Source organism: Lissotriton vulgaris, chromosome 3_1 (genome assembly GCF_964263255.1).
Source record: "Lissotriton vulgaris chromosome 3_1, aLisVul1.2, whole genome shotgun sequence".
In the NCBI taxonomy this organism is placed as follows: Eukaryota; Metazoa; Chordata; class Amphibia; order Caudata; family Salamandridae; genus Lissotriton; species Lissotriton vulgaris.
The window spans coordinates 792,982,494-793,001,256 of record NC_141689.1 but is presented as its reverse complement, the minus strand read 5'-3'; the positions used below and the strand labels follow the sequence as shown (position 1 = coordinate 793,001,256).

General features: G+C 48.9%; 1 protein-coding gene across 1 annotated transcript in view; it reads left to right on the top strand.

The window, feature by feature from the left end:
• The window catches only part of ALDH7A1 (aldehyde dehydrogenase 7 family member A1), a 311,199-nt gene that overhangs the window by 187,648 nt on the left and 104,788 nt on the right, over window positions 1–18,763 (top strand). The window contains exon 12 of the mRNA XM_086961105.1: window positions 12,480–12,564. Within this exon, the coding sequence (XP_086817231.1) occupies window positions 12,480–12,564 (85 nt within the window). The remainder of the gene's footprint in view (window positions 1–12,479; window positions 12,565–18,763) is intronic.

Below are 18,763 nucleotides of genomic sequence, written 5' to 3'. Positions count from 1 at the left end.
AGCGCCGTCGGCGACTTCGGTCCCGACGTCGTCGGCACCCGTGGGATTCGTGCCCGGATCCCAGTTGACGCCAGTTGACCTTACCACTCCTCCGCTGGCGCCGACCCCATTGGTGTCGGACGACGTCGACCCCGGTTTCAGCCCTTGGCGTCGGACCCGCGATGGGTGAGGCCTTCACCTACGACCCGGCTCTGTCATTCAAGCCTGTGTACCAGGACACTGATGAAGGGGAGGACTGGGAGGGGTCTGAGGACCCTCTGACACAACAGTGCCAGTTGAGCCAGGACTGGGCAGATGAGGTAGGGGAGGTCAGTGGATTTGACCCTTCGCCCGACACTAGAAATCTCTCCCTCCGTGGCTACGGAGTAGGGTGCTACCTATGGTGTGGTGTTGCGCAGGGCGGCCAAGGCCTTGGCTCTTGAACTCCCTGCTGCAGCCGTGAGGACTAACTTCCTCACTGAAGTGCTTCAGCCGCCAGTAAGCTCCTCGGAGCCTCTGCTGCCGTTCAATGAGGCACTCACGGACGTTCTGATGGGCACCTGGTCCAAGCCCTCCACAGTGCCCCCTGTGGATCGGAACGTGGCCCGACGCCACTGCCCGGCTCCAGGCGACCCTAGCTTTCTGTCTGTGCAGCCCCCCCCCCCAGAGAGCCTGGTCATCCAGGCGTCTACATCCCAGACTTCATTCACGACCGCTCCCCCGAATCGGGAATCCAAAAGGTTTGATCAATTTGGCAAGAGCTGTTCTCCTCACTAAGTTTGGGGTTGCGGTCCATTAACACCGCTTGCCTTTTGGGCCGTTATACCTACTCCCTGTGGGACACTGTTGCGAACGTGCTGCCCCAGTGCCCAGAGGAGGCCCGGGCCCGGCTCGGTCAAGCCCTTGCGGAGGGGCAGGATGTGGCACGTTATTCTATCAGGTGTGGACTGGATACCACAGACTCGCTGGGAAGGGTGATTTCCACGACGGTGGCGTTTCGCCACCACGCCTGGCTGAAGTCCGGCAACTTTCCGGGCGATGTCCAGGCCACTCTCATGGACATGCCCTTTGATGGCCGTCGCCTCTTTGGCGACAAAGCAGACGGTACGCTTGAGCGTTTCAAGGACTCCAGGGCTACGGCTAAGTCCTTGGGCCTGTCTGGCCGGCGCCAGCAACCTTCTGCTTTTAGCCCCTTTCGTGGCCAAGGAAGGGGCACCCCCACACGTTCCGCAAGCCACAGGCCGCACAACCAGCATCAACGCGGCCGCGGCAGTGTAACCTCCCTGGCGGTACCAGAGGTCAGCGGCGGGGCCAGTCAACATCAGCTCCCGCAGCATCTGCCTCAAAGCCTTCCTAGTCCGAGCTTTCAGGCCCATTCAACGCCAGTGGGGGGTAGGGTCCGCCATCACCTCCTCCACTGGCACTCCATCACATCGGACAGGTGGGTGCTGCAAATCATCCAAAGGGGCTACTCCCTCCCCTTCGAGGCGACCCCTCCAGCCATGCCACCGCAGTACCACCGCATGTCGGGGATCGCTTGCAACTTCTGCAGGAGGAAGTTATGGCCCTCTTGGCCAAGGGGGCCATCGAGCTCGTTCCTGGGCCAGAAGTAGGACATGGTTGCTATTCCCACTACTTTTTGGTACCAAGAAGGGCAAAGGAGGCCTACGCCCTATCTTGGACCTCCGGAGCGTCAACGGCTTCCTCCGGAAGGAGAAGTTCAAGATGCTGACTTTAGCTCAGGTCCTGGCTGCCTTGGAGACTGGATGGTAGCGTTGGACTTGCAGGACGCATATTTCCACATCCACGGTAGGCCTCGAGCACTTTCAGTTTACCGTGCTCCCCTTCAGCCTTACCAGCGCCCCACGGGTGTTCACGAAAGTGATGGCGGTGGCAGCAGCTCATCTGCGCAGGTCATGAGTCTCAGTCTACCCCTATCTCGACGATTGGTTGTTGAAGGCGGGCTCGCCCCAAACAGTCTTCTCCCACCTCCAGACTACAGCCGACCTCCTGCACTCGCTGGGGTTCTCCATCAACGTGCCAAAGTCACACCTGTGCCCTCTCAGAAGCTCCTTTTCATCGGAGCAGTTCTGTAATATGCACAGTTTCGGGTTTATCCCCCCAAACAGCGGGTTCGGGATATTCAGGCTCTGATTTCGATCTTTCAGCCTGTATCCTGAGTTTGTCAGATTAACACTGCGAATCCAGGGGCTGATGGCCTCCTGCATCCTTCTGGTGCATCACGCCAGGTGGCGGATGCGAGCTCTGCAGTGGGACCTGAAGTTTAAGTGGACACAGCATCAGGGCAACCTGTCCGACCACGTCATGGTCTCGGAGGACACTGCGAGTCAGTTGCAGTGGTGTCTCGCGAACCGCGATTGGGTCAGCGGCAGGCCCCTCTCCCTACCCCAACCGGAGCACGTAGTAGTGACTGATGCGTCCCTCCTGGGATGGGGGGCCACATGGGAGAGGTGGAGATCAGAGGCCTCTGGTCTCCGGCGAAGTCCCGGCTCCAAATCAACCTTCTGGAGCTGCGGGCGATCCGACTTGCACTGAAGGCATTCCTCCCCTCTGTCCGGGGGAGTGTAGTGCAGGTGTTCATGGACAACACCACCGCCATGCAGTACTGCAACAAACAGAGCGGGTGGGGTCGTGGACCCTTTGTCAGGAGGCTTTGCGGCTCTGTCAATGGCTGGAACACCAGGGCGTCACCCTGGTGGTTCAACACCTGGCAGGTTCCCTGAACGCCAGGGCGGACAAACTTAACCGCCGGTGCATGATGGATCACGAATGGCGTCTGCACTTGGACGTGGCACAAGGTCTCTTTCAGCAGTGGGTAGAGCCTTGGTTAGATCTATTCGCCACCAAAGAGAATGCGCAATGTCATCAGTTCTGCGCGTTGGAATTTCCAAGGCAGCACTTGCTCAGTGACGCTTTTCGTCGTAGTGGAGCTGCAGTCTGTTATACGCCTTTCCTCCTAAACCACTTATGCCCAGAGTGCTGAAAAACAGGCGAGACCGGGCCCAAGTCATCCTTGTGGCTCCAGACTGGGCACGAAGATACTGGTATTCTGAGCTACTCCGCATGTCAGTTGATGCCCCCCTCCCCCGATTCGTCTGCCTCTTCAGGAGGACCATCTGTTGCAGCAGCAGGGGACGGTCCTCCACCCGAACCTGTCCAGTTTCCACCTACATGCGTGGAGATTGATCGGCGGCAGGTGAGGCCATTTGACTTGCCTCCTGAAGTCTGTGATGTGATTCTGGCAGGCAGGCGTCCCTCCACGAAATCTGTATACGCCTGCAGGTGGAACAAATTTGTGGCATGGTGCACAGCAAAGGCTGTGGATCCACTCTCTGCCCCCCTTTCGGAAGTTCTCCTCTTTCTTCTTTCTCTTGCTCAGCAGGGCTCTGCTCTGGGCACTATCAAAGGCTACCTCTCGGCCTTTTCAGCCTTCCTACGGCTTCCTGATCAGCCTTCTTTTTTTAATCTTGTACTGACGTTTCTGATGTGTGCTCCCTTTGAGCCACTTCATAACTGTCCTCTTCGTCTTCTGACTCTTAAAACTGCATTCTTGGTTGCCATCACCTCTGCCAGGAGAGTGAGTGAGCTCCAGTCTCAATCTTCTAAACTTCCCTTCCTCTCTGTCCATCCGGACAAGGTTGTTCTGAGGACTCCTCCTTCTTTCCTGCCCAAGGTGATCACAGTTTTTCATATCGGGCAGTCCATCACCTTGCCCACCTTCTTTCCGCCTCTGCATCCCTTGAAAGAGGAAGAGAGGCTCCACCGTCTGGACACAAAACGTGCGCTCTCCTTCTATCTAGACCGCAATCGCCAGTTCTGGGTGGACGACCAGCTCTCTGTTGGTTACGTGGGCGCTAAGAAGGGACGGACGGTGCACAAGTGGACCATCTCTCGGTGGGTTGTCTTGTGCATCAAGGTTTGCTACTCTTTAGCGAAGAAGGAGCCTCCTGTTTGGCAGGGCGGCTACTACTGCCCTGGGTCGGGGAGTCCACTTGCAGGACATCTGTTAGGTGGCTACGTGGGCCTCGCTGCACACGTTTGCTCAGCACTACTGCCTGGACAGCCGAGTCCGGAGAGATTGCTTTTTCGGCTGTTCCGTTCTCCAGGACTTTCTGGTGTGATCTTGGTTCGCAGACCCACCACCGGGGTTGGTATGCTGGGGTATCTATTCTAAGGTAAGGAATCTAACACTAACGTGTTTCTTTCAGATGCACAAGTTACTTACCTTCGGTAACGATATATCTGTAAGAAACATTAGTTAGTGTTAGAATCCTTACAGCCCCACCCATCCTCCCCGTTCTGCGAACCGATTTCTAGGGTGAAGGACATCCCTTTCAGGGCCCTTGTTTCATGGCACCAGTGGCTTTCACCATTCAAGAACCTTTCCTGCAATTTAAGAAAGACCGGTTGATTCTGCGAACAAATACAAAATACATTTCAAAAGAAATATCAGATTTCCACTTAAGTGAACCGATAATTCAAAAGACCTTTTTCCCAGATCTCAAGACTGCAGCAGAAAAGACATTGCATTCCTTGGATGGCAAGAAATGTCTCCGCTTTTACCTTGACCAAATGAAACACTAATGCAAATTCAATCATTCATTAGTAGCATACAGTGCTCCTAGAAATGTTTATCCACCCTCGAAACAGATCATAGCACGATGGATAACCAATGCCCTAAAATGTTGTCATCCGAAAGCTGGCACGCTTTTCCAAACAAAGGTGCAAGCTCATGCAACCAGAAGTGTATCAACTTCATTGGTGCTGTTTGCGGGTGCGTCGATTCATGATATCTGCAGAGCAGCGACCTGGAAGAATAGACACACCATTGCGCAGCACTGCTGCTTGGAATCTGCAGTTCAGAGATGCGGCAGTGGGCAAGGTGCTATTACGGCATCTTTTTCAGTAAAGGTGAGCCATCATAGTAAGTGATACCCACCATCTTTAAATGTGTTTCACACATTTTATGTTGGTTTTATATGTATCGATGCATAGTTATACGTACAAATGTATTCTGATGTTCATACAAAACATGTGGTATTCAACTGCTATTTAATCTGATTCAAGCATGTGAATCTATGAAAGGTCCAGTACTGGAGTACGAAAAAAAGTTGCTTATCTGTAACTGTAGTTCTCCAGTATTGGTATCTTTTCATAGATTCACATGCGGCCCACCCTCCTCCCCTGAGAAGCTCACCTTCTCTTTGATAATGTACTTATTCACACTTGTGCTCTGAAAATGCGAAAGACAGAAGTCACAAAGAGCGGTGTTCTAGAGGGTGATACAGTCTGGTGGGTTGAAGCTTAAAAGTTTAGTCTCTGTTTTGAAAACACAAAGATGTGTTTCAGAAAAGACCTCCACACTCATTAAAGAGGACCCGCACTTGTGTCGGGGCCTCTGCATGAGTAACTGCAGTGCAAGGGCTCTGCCACTAGTGTGGAGGTCCTTTGGGAATTGGCCCTATAGTTTTCAGCAACACTTTGACTTCCACCTCCTGTATGTACCTATTGCTTCTTTTATTTATTTAATTTTTGTGCCTGCGGATTTCCAGTGTGACATCAGGGACTATTCAAATGGCTCACTGCTTTATAATAGATACAAATATTGGAGAAGTACCTTTACGCAGGAGTAGCTTATTCTTATATCACAAGGGCAATGAAGGTGGTACTGGAAAGAGGCAGAGGAGGGCAAACCATGCTGGATGGTTGACCTAGGTTTCAGTTTGAAGGTAAAAGGTTTTGTCAGGACAAGTGATACCTCCTTGTCAAAAGCATTTAACATGAAAGAAAAAGCACAGTGTGCCTTGAAACAGTTAGCATGGTGAGATAGGTTCGAGGCATGTGGGCTGCTGAATTCATATCTGTGCATAGATCGCCGCCTAGTGTTGGGTCCGGATGATTGCACATTGTTGTCCTGGAAGAGTCTTCGAAGTATCACGAGATAGGTGGCTCCTCCCCTGGACTACAGTGCGCATGGGCATCGCCTCCATCCCCAGATTGTTTTTTTCCGCCATTGGGTTCGGATGTGTTTCGGTTCCCTCTGTCGGAACCGATAGTAGTTTTACGTTTCTACTTGAGACCAAAAGGTCTTTAGGCTGGGCGTCGGTATTGTTTCGTTCGGGTTATCTTATTCTCAGCTCCGAACGCTTCCTGCCCCTCCGCGTGCTCTCGGCGCGGACGGGCCTACTCGACGCTCCAAGTTCCTGAACATGGAACGGACTCCGTTCAAGAGGTGCCCGGTGTGCACCTCCAAGTATTCACACCTCGACGTGCACCCTGTGTGCAACAAGTGTTTGTCACCGGACCATGACGAGGCCAGGTGTATGGCCTGCTCAAAGTTCCGGTGCAAGAAGACCCTAAAGCATCGTCGGGCAGCTCGACTCCAGGCCCAGTTGTCGGCGCCCCCTGCGCCCCCGCCGGACAACATCTTTGAAGCATTTGAAGAAGACGAAAATGTCTTTCAGGTTTCGGACTCTAGCCCTGCGTCGGAGGGAGAGGACTACGACGCAGAAGATGAGGAGTTTGATGAAGCCGGCGACGAGGTAGGGGACGACGATGGGGCCATTGCCACCGTGGGGGATAGCTCGGAGGAGGAGCACCCCCAGACTGCTTCAGGGGCTAGTCCCCAACATACGGCCCAGGTCGAGGGATCGCCTTCGGGCCTTACGCAAGACCTTGCTAATAGTCCAACTGCCCCGCCTCTCGGCCCGGCCGCTGACATTTCTGAGGCGCCACTCCCGTTGAAGAAAACGAAAGTGAAGCCATCGGGATCCACACCATCGGTTTCGAAACCGAAAGTGAAAGCTCCACTGGTGGGACAGAAGGCTCTAGAGGCGTCAACACCTAAGAAAGTCAAAATGGCCGACTTGAAAAGCCACGCCAAAATGGCCGACCCCAAGGCCTCGGGGTCGACGCCGAAGACGAAGGTGGCCGACGCGGCTGCGTCGGCGCCGAAGATGGTCGAGGTTGACGACCCAAGAAAGGCTCCAAAGAAGCGCCAAAGCGATTCCAAGGCTCCGGCTGTGCCGGCTCCGACCGTCGGGGCCAAGGATGGCAAGGTGTCGACTCCGAAGACGATGCCCCCGGCAGACTCGACTCCCGACTCAGGGAAATCGCTCGAGACAGTCAAGCCCTCTCCAGCCTTGACAAAGGTCGTTGAATCCCTCCAACGGATTCGAAACGCTGGGGTTCCCGAACCGGAGGGAGTGAAGCCGAAGCCCGCATCGAAGCCAGCGAAGGCGCAGACGCCTATTCGCTACACCCTGCCACCAAAGTCGACGCCGAAAGCCTTCGCTCCGAAGCAGGGGGCGGACGTGCCCTCGAAGGAGGTGTCGACGCCCAAAGCGTCGCTGGCGGGGTCGAAGCCTCGGCTCCAGCCACTCGCTGAGGAAGAGCGCCGTGAGGTCATCATCGACGCCAATACTGGGAAATTGTCCCTCCTCAAACGGAAAATCACCACGGAACCAGTGCTTGATCATTTTCGGATTCCTCTTAAGAACAAGAAGGACTCGGCGGGCGCTTCGGCCCCTATGGAGCCTTCGTCTCCCAAACAAGTGGAACGTTCTCCTGCGCGTTCTAACGCAGGGGAAGGTGACGATGAGGAGGAAGTAGAGTACAACTATCCGGCGTACTCGGACCCGGACGAGGAACATGAACCCTGGTCGGCCGGAGCCGACCCAGATGACCCGCAATCGGGTCAGGAACCGCAGCTTTTTGCGGCAAAGACCTCACCGACGGAGGACTCTGCGGCCTTCAACGCCCTAATTGAGAGAGCCGCAGCCAACCATGATGTTGAGCTCCACTCAGATCCTGTGGATGTGGATTTTTTGTTTGACACTTTCTCAGTGGCAGAGAAGTCAGTCAAGACATTGCCAATGCTCAAAGGGGTGCTAAAGCACGCGACGGAGGTCTTCAAGGAGCCCACTCGGGCGCGTGTCATCAATCCTCGCATTGATAAGAAATATAAGGCAGTGCCCTCGGATCCAACATACATCAAGGGACACTTGCCACTGGACTCTTTGGTTGTATCCAACGCTCGGAAGAGGGCGAATTCACAGACTACTGGTGACGCTCCTCCCCCAGACAAAGAGTCGAAAATATTCGAGGCCTCAGGAAAGAGGATTGCTGCGCAGGCAGCTAACATCTGGCGTATTTCAAACACGCAGGCCCTACTTGCACGCTACGATAGGGCTCACTATGACACCCTAGAAACACTGTTGCAGCACCTACCTGACCAGTACAAGGAGGCTGGGGAGATGTTAATTCAGGAGGGCAAGCTAATCACTAACGCTTCCATCAAATGTGCGCTAGATGTGGCTGACACTGCCTCCAGGGCGATCAACACTAGTGTGTTGCTAAGAAGGCATGCATGGCTTCGTATCTCAGGCTTTAAACCTGATATCCAGACAACCATTCTCAACCAAACAGTTAATCCTGACCACCTGTTTGGCCCCGAGGTGGATGCGACACTGGAAAAAATGAAAAAGGACACGGACACTGCTAAGTCGATGGGGGCCCTCCAATCTCAGCAGTTTCGGGGTGGTTTCTTTCGCCGCTCCAATTCCAGAGGCACCTCCAGGGGTCAAGCATCGCAATCCACACAGTACTATAAGGGCAATACCCAGACCTCATACACCAACAAGGGTAGAGGTGGCTACAGAGGCAACAATGTCAAGGGCAGGGGACGTGGAAACAATAGCTCCAGGTCCACCACCGCCAACAAGCAGTGACGTCTTGTCACTGCCCCCCGACCACACAACACCGGTCGGGGGGAGACTCCAGCAGTTCCTGCCCGCGTGGAAATCCATCACCACGGACAGGTGGGTGAGATCTCTTATCCAGTACGGTTACTGTCTGGAACTTACTTCCACTCCACCAAACATACCTCCAAGAAGCCGTCCTATGTCCGGCGAGCACTTGCACTTGTTGCAGCAGGAGGTCACAGTCATGCTGCAAAAAGGGGCAATAGAGCTCGTTCCACTGCAAGAAAGGGGAACTGGGGTTTACTCCCTGTACTTTCTGATCCCCAAAAAGGACGGATCCCTCAGGCCCATCCTGGACCTCAGGCCCCTCAACTGGTATATTCTCTCGGAGCACTTCCATATCCTCACGTTACAGCAGGTTCTCCCTCTGCTTCAACAGGGGGACTTCCTGGCCACACTGGACCTGAAGGATGCATACTTTCATATCCCCCTGCATCCTTCCCACAGGAAGTATCTCAGATTCACAATCCTAGACCAGCACTACCAGTTCAGGGTTCTGCCGTTCGGGGTCACCACAGCGCCAAGAGTCTTTACAAAGTGCCTGGCGACTGTGGCGGCGCATTTGCGGCGCCAGCACGTCCACGTCTATCCTTATCTGGACGACTGGCTCATTCAGGCAAGGACGGAACGGCAGTGCGCAGACCACGTGTCACGCACTATTCATCTCCTGCACGATCTGGGATTCTCGCTGAACTATCCAAAATCTCATCTCCAGCCCGCCCATGTACGGCAGTATCTGGGCGCGACGATAAACACGCTGGCAGCCACTGCGCAGCCAAATTCAGTGAGAATCGCCAGTATCCAGACTCTTATCCAACGATTCAGACCTCAGCACTCGCTTCCAGCGAAGGTGTTCATGCAGTTGATAGGCATGATGGCCTCCTGCATCTCCATCGTCCCGCACGCGAGACTACATATGCGTCCGCTTCAGGAGTGCTTAGCACGTCAGTGGACTCAGGCTCATGGGCAACTGACAGACCTAGTGTTGGTGAGCGGTCGGGCGTACAACTCTCTGCATTGGTGGAATCCACAAAACCTTTGCAAGGGCCGACCGTTCCAGGAGCCTGTGCCACAGATTATCCTGACAATGGACGCTTCTCTCCAGGGATGGGGAGCGCATGTACTCCATTACACAGTGCAGGGACTATGGACACTACAGCAGAGAAAGATGCACATCAACGTTCTGGAGCTGATGGCAATCTTCATGGCCTTGAAGGCATTCAAAGTACATCTGTGCAACAAGGTCGTGTTGATCCGGACGGACAACATGACGGCCATGTACTACATTCAGAAGCAGGGAGGAACACACTCTCCGCAGCTGTCTCATCTGGCTCAGAGCATGTGGAAGTGGGCCATTCAGAGGAACATCTTCCTCATGGCGGAGCATCTCCCGGGCAAAGACAACCAGATGGCGGACCTGCTCAGCAGGCACAGCCACCAGATGCACGAGTGGGAGATACATCCATCAGTACTCCAACAGTACTTCCAAAGGTGGGGTCATCCAGAGATAGACCTGTTCGCCACAAAGGAGAACGCAAAATGCCAAAGCTTCGCCGCCAGGTTCCCACACCCGCAATCGCAGGGCAATGCGATGTGGATGAACTGGTCAGGCAGATTTGCGTACGCTTTTCCCCCAGCACCTCTGATACCGCTGGTGGCACGCAAACTCAGGCAACACTCGATGACTCTCATCCTGGTTGCTCCAACATGGGCTCGCCAACCATGGTACACCACGTTTCTAGAACTCTCCGTGGTACCGCATCAGAGGCTTCATCTCACCCCCAGCCTTCTGACGCAGAGCCATGGCGACATTCAGCACCCAGATCCGCAACAGCTCAACCTGGCGATCTGGCTCCTGAAGTCCTAGAGTTTGGCTACCTCAATCTTCTCCCCGATTGCATGGACATCATTCGGGAGGCAAGGAAGCCCACTACTCGAGCTTGTTACGCATCCAAGTGGAAGCGTTTTGTCATGTACTGTGTAAACCACAATATTGACCCACTAGACGCTTCCATTCAGAACATTATTTGCTACCTGTTCCACCTGTACCAATGCAATTTGGCGTACTCTTACATCCGCATTCATTTGTCTGCGATGGCAGCATACCTTCAGAATAGGCAACACCTATCCCTTTTTAAGGTCCCTGCTATCAAGGCTTTTCTGGAAGGACTCAAAAGGGTTATTCCACCGCGGACACCACCAGCTCCGGAATGGAACCTCAATGTGGTTCTTACAAGGCTGATGGGTCCTCCCTTTGAGCCACTGCACTCTTGTGAGCTTCAGTTTCTAACTTGGAAGGTTGCTTTCTTAGTAGCAATTACATCGCTACGGAGGGTTAGCGAGTTGCAGGCGCTCACCATCCAAGAACCTTTCTTCCAAGTACACGCTAACAGGGTGGTGCTCCGCACTAACCCTAAATTTTTACCTAAGGTTGTATCTCAATTCCACATGAACCAAACGATTGAGTTACCAGTGTTTTTTCAAAACCCAGAGTCACTGGCGGAGCGGATGCTCCACACCCTTGATGTTAAAAGAGCCTTGATGTACTACGTCGACAGGACTAAAGATTTTCGTAAGACCAAGCAACTCTTTGTTGCTTTTGCCTCACACCACAAGGGAAATGCTATCTCCAAAGCTGGGATCGCTAGGTGGATAGTGAAATGCATTCAGATCTGTTACGCTAAAGCTAAACGCACTCTCACAATTCCACCAAGAGCCCACTCCACCAGAAAGATGGGGGCCTCTATGGCTTTCCTGGGTAACATTCCCTTAGAAGATATTTGTAGAGCAGCTACATGGTCTACCACACATACTTTCACTAAGCATTACTGTGTAGATGTGCACTCTAAACAGCAGGCAGCTGTTGGCCAGGCTGTTCTCAAAACGCTTTTTCAAACGGCTGCAGCTGGCACGGGCGGCCGCCGCTAATGGAGGGACTGCTATGTATTCTATGCACAGATATGAATTCAGCAGCCCACATGCCTCGAACTGCAAATGCTACTTACCAGTATGCATCTGTTCTTGGCATGTAGGGCTGCTGACATTCATATCGCCCGCCCTCCTCCCCGGCGCCTGTAGCAGCTGCAGTATTTTTTCTTTACACATATTTTCATACTCTTAGCATAGGGCATCACTCACATATGTCACTCCATCTCTGCCAATGGCTAAAAACAATCTGGGGATGGAGGCGATGCCCATGCGCACTGTAGTCCAGGGGAGGAGCCACCTATCTCGTGATATTTCGAAGACTCTTCCAGGACAACAATGTGCAATCATCCGGACCCAACACTAGGCGGCGATCTATGCACAGATATGAATGTCAGCAGCCCTACATGCCAAGAACAGATGCATACTGGTAAGTAGCATTTGCATTACTGTCTACCTTCACACCGCAACCCTGCAGCCGGGTCATGTTGTCAAATGGCCCACAAGTACTTAATGCAGATAATACTTGGTGGAAAACACAGAAGTGCTGTACTCCAAGGACACCAAATTGTGTCATTCATTCACTTGAGATGTTACTGTATGAAACAAAAAATACAATAAATGTGTCTCCTTGCTTCTGGTATTCTGTGTCTTCACCACCAACACAAGGGAAAAAATGGCATGGTTTTAAGTAGCACTCTGCACCACTTTATTGCTGTTTAGTAGTACTGTAAATAAAGTGCAATGCTAATTGTACATAATACTAACTACATCTCTCTTTATATTGCACAGTTTTTGCATGAAAATATCCATGATGAAATTGTTGGAAAGCTAGTAAAGGCTTATGCCCAAGTGCGGATTGGGAATCCTTGGGACCGTAAGTAAATATCATGTTTGTTTTAAATAGACTTACCTATCCTATGTGCTGAGTCAAGGCAGCAGCGTATCATGAAACTGAAAACATTTGTGACCCTTTCCATTGAACACTACTAAACATACAGATTTATTTTACTCTGACAAGAGAATTTGCTCATGAAACTATTTTGATTTGTTTTGCTGAGATTTTATGCAAGCTTTTGTCATTGGTTCTCCAAAATTGCACTTGTCGGAGAATTGGCTACAAGAGGTATTAACTTGTTTGTTAATATTCTTTGCCCTCTGCAACTAGAGTGGACAGTAATAAGCGACTTACAGCTGCTTTTATTCACCCTTCTCATATTCTAGGTTAGTGACATCAGACAGTTGAGGAAGAAAGGAATGTTTCTTAAGTGATGACACTCAAGTCCATAATCAATTTGATTTCCTGTACAACCTGGGAAAGGAATAGCATTATTAAATAAAGCTTGAAGATTGGTTTTAGCGGCGGCAACACGGACTCCTGCTGTTGAGAGCAGATTCTGTTTTTCAGATTAAGAATCCATTGGGGCAGTACATGGTGAGGCAGAGGATAAGCATACTCCATTAAGAGGGAGTGAGCATTTGAGTCTCTTTAACACCTTGGCTGCTAAGCAGATTTCCCTCCTGTGCTGACATTTTCAGAATGCCCATTTACATGACGAGCTCAGCTCGTCATGAGCACACGAGAGGTGTACCTCATGACGAGCTGAGCTTGTCATGAGCATCGAAGGGGTTAATGAGGAATTTAGCATTTGTCAGGTCAAAGGGAAAGCCAGTGGCTAGCCAGAGTGCAAAGGGAACGCTTCTATTTTGTATTTAATGTAGAATAGATTTTTCGTAGCATATATTTGTATTGCCAGTGCTCTAACAATGAAGGTTTATAAAAATGTGATAATGGGCATCCTTGGAACAGGATGAACATGGAAGGCTTTGTTTTTAAGAGAACTGAAACACCCATTTTAGTGTTTGTTTGTTGCTAGTGAGGTAGAGCATTTCAGAGTTGATTGGCAAAGCAATCTCTTCTAAAACATAACTTGTTATACAGATAAGCAAACCAAGCCATTGTGCTTTATTAGCATTTTAGTTCATGATGTAACGATAGGTGAGATTTAGCAGGTGCCTCAAAATAATATTGCTTTTAATTAATCTATGAATAGCTCCATGACCCTTCCATCTATTTGTGGTCCCATCATTATTGCAGTGGTGAACAGTCTTCTTCACATACAGTCTTTTCTTTCTTTTACAGAATTAAGGATCCCATCTACCCCTCACAACTGTAAATATTTTTTCTGCACCTCCCCTTAAAAGCCTTCTTTTAACCATTACATACTGGTGGCATGGCTTAGCCTCACAAGTCAGGCCTATCTATGTCTGCATGTGATGCTGTTTTTAATAACCAATCACAAAATAAAGTGCTACTGTATATATGAACACAAGCTCATGCAGAAATGTTAGCTTCTATTCAAGGGAATGTTGGTGGGGACTTCAAGGACATGGACACGTCACTGACTATAGAAACAGGGCTTGTCTCCTTAAAACTTTATAGTAGAATACACAGTTTATTGGTAGCATCTGATACATACTTGCATACTTCACTGGCATACATGTAGGGAAACACATGAATCTGAGATTGGTCTAGAAATACCTTGTTGTTAAATCATATTTATAGATTAACAAATGTTGTGGGATTGACCAGAATATGCCTTTCCAAATCTGAAAAAGCTGCTGAGGAAGCGCTCTTCCCCCACCTGGACCAACATAGTTAGGGCTATCAAATTGATAATCACCCCAAGGCATAAGAATGTTGATATTGTTCATACAGAGCTCAGAATGTGATACTGATTTATTTCTCATCCAAGACTGTAATGATCCCTTTGCTCCTGTTGGCACTCATAGATGGTGTCTACTCTGCTGTCAATATGGAGGGGTTGAAAGTAGAGGAGGGGGATTCTAAGAGAAAGCAGGTACCAGGAAGTAGACGACTACTTGAGATTTGTATTCAAGAAGATATGGGATGTGCCACAATACAAATTCCAAGATGTGTGAATGAAGCACTGTAATGATATAGCCTGTTTTTACGAAAACAAAGTCTGCAGCACTTCTTCATTTATGGCACTCCTGTGAGCGGTATCTGAAAACCTACTGAAATAAAGCCATACCACCCATTAACTTAGTTAATTTTCAGCTGAAAAACACAAAACTTCCATGGTATTTTCAAGTGCTTCAAACTCAGTCTGAACTTCTTCATTTCTGTAGACCACTCTACTGGGATCTCCAGCATTGCCTATTTGAATCTGTAGTGTCATTATTGTATTCAGCTTAAAAAGACTCCCAAGCCATGTGCATTTATGGGTCCACCTAACTTTTGCAATAGTTCTGCGTAAAAACATGGTGGCACTAGATATTTTAGTGTTTTTTTAGGTCTCTTCTAAGGCATTGCTTTAGCAATGCCTTGGCTGAGATATTAAGTAGGGGCTCTCAGAAATGCTCCCAAAGGCGGATTGCCTACAGGGCATGTGTGTGGGCTCGTGCACATCGCACACCATTCGTAGCCTCTGAGCCTCTCTCCGCACTCATGCTGGTTTGCTTGCAGCCAGCATTAGACTTCAAATACTTCAAAGGAATCCGCTCGGGCGCTCCTACTAACATAAATTAACAAGTCGTTGTCACAAAGCTTCACAGGAAAGACCAGCGACACCATATGGACAGCAGGCAGCCACAACACATCCTCCCCACTACTCTTTTCCTACAATTTTTTTGTCTTTCCAGCCGCTCGACTGGCTTCCAAGAAAATCAGGATTCCCAAGTGAACTGCAGTCTTATTTATTATTCTAAAAAAAAAAAAAAAGATAGATGGCAACATATCTTGGAAATCGCAATGGGAATAATTTGAGTTTTAGTAACCTTATTTCTTCTCTCGTTTGGTTACGCTTCCTGTCCTCTTCTGTTTCATTGTTGCCTTCTCCTCGAACTCTGCCCTCTTTGTTCTCCCGGGTTTTCTATTGAATCTCCTCCACCCATCCTATCTCTTTCTCTTAATCTTCCCCTCTGCCTATTCAGATTACTTCTCTCCTTCTTTTCCCACACACACCAATATCCATATTATTGGATAAATATTGGAAAATAATAAAAATATAGTATTAATCTAATAATGTACACAAACTTATCTTTGCAGGCACCTAAACAACCCACATTATAAAAATGTATATTATAAAAACAGTTCTATCTGTTCATACGTTCAGACTTTACAAAAGCTCCATATATATTGATACTTGCACATTGGAATTCCACATCATAGGAAAAGTCTCATAGGGATATGGTGATCCATAATTGGTTGTTAGCAAGAGTAAGGGTAATCGCAGTCCGTGACAAGATGTAACCTAATTCCTCATCTACATTCAATACAGCCAAATCAGAATAGGCTCCTATCAAGAACGAAATGCACTGGCTATATTGGCTGTCTGAATAATTGTTGTCTGAATGGACGCTTTTTATGAATAGAACTTTTTACTAAAAGATTGGGCATCAATGGAAATAGTGTTTGAAGTGCCTCAGTTTGGGTGACATTTGTTTACACCCATACCATTTAATATCACTGAGTGCATTGTAATGAGTTATAACTAATTCTAGTTGAGTCTCCCCTGCGCTTCCAGGAAGACTGGGTAAAGTACTTTTACTAGGTATTAATCTTTGTCCAGAGTTTGTGAACTGCATCTATGTCTAAGTGAAAATTAACTCCCACGTGTAGGCATAAATCTGCAGAATCCGCAATCTCTGCACATAGGTTTGTCCATGTGTATTTGCACTAGAAGTAAGCCAAGAGTATTTCTGAAATTCAAGAGTAAACCAGGAGTCTCACATGAGCAAGGCACATCTACTGATCTCAAACTATTTGTGATTCAGACTCCATATAGCCAAATGTTAACATTTTTAGAACAGTTTGAATGTAAAGGGTACGTGACTTTGGGTAACAATGTCTTACAGTTATTGACATATCTAGGAGTGGACATTATGGTATAGTAATTATAAATTGGTGCGGAGTAAAAATGTTTATGATCATTTAGTAGAAGTTTACCATTCTTTCCCAGTAAATGGAATTGCTTCGATGTGGGATACTTAGCAGAATCCAGACCTAAAGCTGTCAGATTAAGTCGATTTTTTGTGGCCAAAAGATGTTTGTGTCCAAGAAAGTTAATAGCAGGCAACTAGACCTATATAAAAAACATATGCTTCAGTATCTGCCAAATCAGAGTGATGCCTGAAAGGATCTGATTTACAGGGAAAGTCTGTATTAAAGGACTAGCAGCCGGTCCTGACGTTTTCCGGGTATGAATTGCTGCCGGCCAGTAGTATATTGTTTTGTAGGATTTCGTTTTGATAGCATTTATCTGTGACAGGCCTGTGAAACGCTCAGATTCACAGTGCACTGCTGATGCACTTTAAGAGTGCGCGTTCAGTAGTGTGTGAACTCAAGTTTCCCTACTTTATTTTTCCTTGCAATATTATATAGCGCGAACTCGACAACATGGCATGAGCACAATTTACATTACAGAAGAACACATTAATTTGTGGTAGACACGGGGAGATAAAGCGATTTGCCTGGTATCACAGGATGTTGAGCTGATGCTGAGATTCAAACGTAGCTCCCGAGCTCTAAAGTTCGCAATTCTAGAACTTGTGACGGGAGGTGTGTCTAAAAGTGTATGTCGGTGCTGGCCATCAATGAGAGAGACCTGTGCATTTTTCAAATGGGTGGTGAAAAAATATGAGTATGTTGCTGGAGATGTGGGCCGCCGTGCCACCAATGTACTTACCGGGGAAGGGTAAACACCCATGATTCCGCAACTTTCTTTCCGCATACCATCACTCCGCATACTTTCCTTACGAAAGTACCATGACTCCGCAATGCCATTATAACGCATGGCATTACATTTTATATGCTTTTACCACGCATACATTTACAACGAAATTCGTTGTAAATGCATGAATGGTAAAAGCATGTTGTTTTTTTAATGTTTGGATAAGGTAAGTATGGGTATAGGTGTATATGTTTTGGGGTACTGAGGTATATGTTTTGGGGTGTTTGGGTATTTTAAGGGTTCAGATATAGTTTTGGGTTATGGGGTACAGGGGTAGTTTTAGGGTTTAGGGATAGGTATGGGTTTTGGGGTACAGGGGTATTTTTAGGGTTAGGTTTGGGGTATAGGTATTTTTAGGGTTCGGGGCTAGGTTTGGGTTTTGGGGTACAGGGGTATTTTAAGGGTTATGGGCTAGGTTTGGGTTTTGGGGGTACAGGGTTTTTGCAGGGATTGCAGGATGCCATGTAGGCCAGGTCATGTCTCTGGTCTTGGGTATTCTGCTCACCAACTTGCTCGTGACTCCACCATTCGGACGGCTCATGAGTCCATTAATCCTCTTGCTGTTCATGTTACAAAGAAGCAATCTTTTCTATCCCCTATTTTCCACCCATTTAATGTATTCAAATGGCTATTGTGACTGGGCTTAATTGGAGATTGCCATTGAGCGAGGCCAACCTTGTGATTTAGGGCCTCTGAGGAAGATGGGTGATGAGGTAATAATATATTACAACATGCCAGGAGAGCTTGAGTAATTGTAACTAAGGTATACAAAAAAATATATTGCTTTTTGCAAGGTAACCGAAATCATAACCCCTACTTTCCATGTCTGGGAATGTATTGTTTTGTTTTATTCTTTTTCTTTTCAGTTTACACAACATAAACAATAACACCCAACTTGCATCATATCAGTGTATGTAAGCAGATCGACGACCTCATTATCGGCACTTAGGACTACAGGCAGCATCAGGGAGGGAACGGACTCATGGGTAAGAATACAATAGCATTTAATTAAAACATTATGAGGAAGGAACCAAGCATTGCGCTACTGCAGGCGGCGAATATTCCTAGGGTCCACCCCCTCGCTCCCTGTCCGACCCAGAGCCAACTGGCGTGGTCAACCCACTGCCCCCACTGTCAGACGCGTCATGTGAGGAAAGCTCCTGGTCTGCCAGCCCCGATACACACAACTCGCCAGGCCAGTAAGTCTTCCTACAGCTTCTCATCCCTACGAGTGAGTTGCATGTGAGATTTTTCAGCCAGGGACCACTCCCGTACATCTCTGGGCCAAATGTGCACCTCCGGAGCCTTCTGCCCCAGTCA